Source organism: Sinocyclocheilus grahami, unplaced genomic scaffold (genome assembly GCF_001515645.1).
Source record: "Sinocyclocheilus grahami isolate Dianchi unplaced genomic scaffold, SAMN03320097.WGS_v1.1 scaffold17.1, whole genome shotgun sequence".
Lineage (NCBI taxonomy): Eukaryota > Metazoa > Chordata > Actinopteri > Cypriniformes > Cyprinidae > Sinocyclocheilus > Sinocyclocheilus grahami.
This window is the reverse complement of record NW_015505196.1, coordinates 2,005,769-2,009,707: the sequence shown is the minus strand read 5'-3', so window position 1 is coordinate 2,009,707 and position 3,939 is coordinate 2,005,769. Positions and strand designations below refer to the sequence as shown.

At 38.4% G+C, this 3,939-nt stretch overlaps 1 protein-coding gene across 1 annotated transcript in view; it reads right to left on the bottom strand.

Moving 5' to 3' along the window:
- Nucleotides 1-354: 354 nt before the first annotated feature.
- The window catches only part of spcs3 (signal peptidase complex subunit 3), a 7,883-nt gene continuing 4,298 nt past the window's right edge, over nt 355-3,939 (bottom strand). Inside the window, exon 5 of the mRNA XM_016232237.1 lies at nt 355-639. Coding sequence (XP_016087723.1) covers nt 507-639 — 133 coding nt within the window. The 3' untranslated portion in view covers nt 355-506. The remainder of the gene's footprint in view (nt 640-3,939) is intronic.

Sequence of the window (3,939 nt, the reverse complement as noted above, 5' to 3'; positions counted from 1 at the left end):
GTTAGCCGCTTTCTAGCAGTAGCCTGTTAACATTTCACTTGCCACATAAACAGAGTAAGGAGAGATGACTGATAGGATGATGGCGAATGATTTGCAGATCCTGAGCACCACTGACAAACATCTAATCTTGTAAAATGTGTGGTAAGTACTGCCCAGTGCTGCTCCGTATGTGTGATCGTTAATCTCGATCATTATACAGTTTATTATACAGATTGAAAGCTTGAATCCCATCTCTCTCTCTGTTTATGGGTATTTGTGCGTGCATGCGGGGGAGGGGTGCGATTTTTCAATAATAATCGAATAATACCCTGCGATTTTCGAATATTATTTTGGCTTGGAATGCCCATCCCTAATAAAAATTAGTCATATACCGTTAAATATACAAGTTGTAATTATTTTCATAACCCCCTTAAACAAGTCACTCCTTAAAACAATTTGTCAACTTTTATTAAAACCGGTACGGAGCACAACATTTACAAATATGGCTTGGGATGGACTGAAACAGTTCAGTAGCTCTTTGATGTTTCATATGTTTCAGGGAAGGCCATACTCTTGTGTCCTGATCCCATGACCAATGGCAGGATTCCAGCATTTGGCACCACATTCCATGAGAGAGTAAGAGTGATGTTCTTATTCGCCCTGTATTAGGGAAAAACAGATATAAGAGAGATAGGTTCATGTGTATACTTTTAAAGGGTTAGTTCATCCAAAAATTAAAATTAGCCTGTATTTTACTCACACTCAAAGCATCCTAGGTGTATATGACTTTCTTCTTTTTTTATATAATTTTTAATATAACTGATTGGATTCGTCTGAAAGAAGAAAGTCATATACACCTGGGCAGTGGTGGAAAGAGTACTGAAAAAATATACTCAAGTAAAAGTACCATTACCTTCCAAAAAAATGTAGTGCGAGTAGAGTAAAAGTACTTGTCCAAAAAACTACTTGAGTAAGAGTAAAAGAGTAGCCTATTTAAAAGTACTCATGAGTATTGAGTAGCGAGTACTGAAGGCAGAACTTTGTGCTTTCACTCAAATGTTACGCTGAGATTCACGGAGGCTATTTTAGGTGGCAGCGATATTAGAATGCATCTAGTTGTCACTGCAGAACTCAAGTTGTTTGCATCAAGACAAAGGCCAGCAATGAATAATGAAATGTCACAGCAGACAGCATTACAGACAGCCAAAAAAACTCATAGTAAGAATTAACTTCTCTGTATCAGCTCCCACATTGTCTTTCACACCATTACATTAGATTGCATCACAAACAAAATCACGGCGACATCAATCCAAAACCATTGACCCATTACGGAAAATGGTGGTGCTATCACGATCCCATTAACTTCATTTGCACAAGACCACTCGATAACATCGGTCAGCAGGATTAAAAATAAAGATTAGCATGGGAATTAGTCTAATTTGCTTAAAATGCTGACACACATCTGATACGGGTACCGTCGGATCTTTTGAGATAGGATGAGCAGTGTGATGGACCTAATGTGTTTATTATTATGCTCCAGGAAAGGAACTCTGGGGACAGGAAATAAATCTTCCTTTTCTCAGATTCAGTTTCAGGGCTTTAAAGGTCATTTCCCTGAAGCTGATGCTGATTTATAGATTGAAGCGAGGTGGAGGTTTTATAAACTAAAGATAAAATATTAAAAACGTTGAAAGTTTGCAGCACGGCTCTGCTATCAGTTACAGACAGTGGTGGAAAGAGTACTGAAAAAATATACTCAAGTAAAAGTACCATTACCTTCCAAAAAATGTAGTGCGAGTAGAGTAAAAGTACTTGTCCAAAAAACTACTTGAGTAAGAGTAAAAGAGTAGCCTATTTAAAAGTACTCATGAGTATTGAGTAGCGAGTACTGAGCTGTGGATTCTACCCCCTCATAATAAACGCTGTACACCGCAATTGATACATTTTAAAAACGTTGTACATTCTGTAATTCATATTATCTTACTTGTCATAAAGAATGAAGAATATCATCCAGCAGTTTTAATTTTGACGGCTAACTCTTTAAAATACAACAAAACAGCACGCAAACTATTACTAGTGTCTATCTAGTCATGATGAAGATGTATATACATTTCAATTTCAGCAAGCAACTATTTTTACAGCTACATTATTGTTCCAGCCACAATTAATCACAACAATGTATATACAATTACAAATGATTATATATAAACCGTCAGTTTGTTGTTTTACACACATGAACACAGACATTATTTCATACACGACATAGTCGTGAGATGCAAGAAACATAGACATATGGCAAGAAATCTGTAGACGCGCCCATAACAACAAAAGACAATACTTTATTGAAGCTTTTCTGATAAGTGTGCGCTGTAAACCGAGCATTTTTGACGATCCTTTCTGTCCAGTCTGCTCGTTTTATCGCGTTTAACCACAGCTATAGTCGTTTTTTTGTCTGGCAATTTTGTTTACACAGATTATTTTTAATTCTTAAAAAACGCCATTATTTTATTTGAACAAAAAAAAATGATATGTGTGTATATATATATATATACAGTGGGTACGGAAAGTATTCAGACCCCCTTAAATTTTTCACTCTTTGTTATATTGCAGCCATTTGCTAAAATCATTTAAGTTCATTTTTTTTCCTCATTAATGTACACAGAGCACCCCATATTGACAGAAAAACACAGAATTGTTGACATTTTTGCAGATTTATTAAAAAAGAAAAACTGAAATATCACATGGTCCTAAGTATTCAGACCCTTTGCTCAGTATTTAGTAGAAGCACCCTTTTGATCGAATACAGCCATGAGTCTTTTTGGGAAAGATGCAACAAGTTTGTCACACCTGGATTTGGGGATCCTCTGCCATCCCTCCTTGCAGATCCTCTCCAGTTCTGTCAGGTTAGATGGTAAACGTTGGTGGACACCCATTTTTAGGTCTCTCCAGAGATGCTCAATTGGGTTTAAGTCAGGGCTCTGGCTGGGCCATTCAAGAACAGTCACAGAGTTGTTGTGAAGCCACTCCTTCGTTATTTTAGCTGTGTGCGTAGGGTCATTGTCTTGTTGGAAGGTAAACCTTCAGCCCAGTCTGAGGTCCTGAGCACTCTGGAGAAAGTTTTCGTCCAGGATAACCCTGTACTTGGCCGCATTCATCTTTCCCTCAATTGCAACCAGTCGTCCTGTCCCTGCAGCTGAAAAACACCCCCACAGCATGATGCTGCCACCACCATGCTTCACTGTTGGGACTGTATTGGACAGGTGATGAGCAGTGCCTGGTTTTCTCCACACATACCGCTTAGAATTAAGGCCAAAAAGTTATATCTTGGTCTCATCAGACCAGAGAATCTTATTCAGGTGTTTTTTAGCAAACTCCATGCAGGCTTTCATGTGTCTTGCACTGAGGAGAGGCTTCCGTCGGGCCACTCTGCCATAAAGCCCCGACTGGTGGAGGGCTGCAGTGATGGTTGACTTTCTACAACTTTCTCCCATCTCCCGACTGCATCTAAAAATGAAAAAATGAACTTAAATGATTTTAGCAAATGGCTGCAATATAACAAAGAGTGAAAAATTTAAGGGGGTCTGACGTACCCACTAGATCACTGTGGCTGAGCTCCAGAGATGCAGTCGGGAGATGGGAGAAAGTTGTAGAAAGTCAACCATCAGGGGCATGTTGTCACATTTCACTTCCATTTTTTGAGGGTAAATAAAGAAAAACGTATACACTGTAATTATGAAACAAAGCGACATATTTGTACTAGACAAGTGTAAAATTACCGTGGATAAAAATATATATATTCTTAACCCCATGTGGATTTACACAAACTGAGAAAGTCAAAAAGTGTTACTTTGTGCCCCGCTCTCCCCTACCTCTGTAAATAAATACAATATAAATTCACGTCTCACGCACTTTAATGCCCTTTGAATGTAACGTGTACGTTCCCTTGGAACTGGAATCATG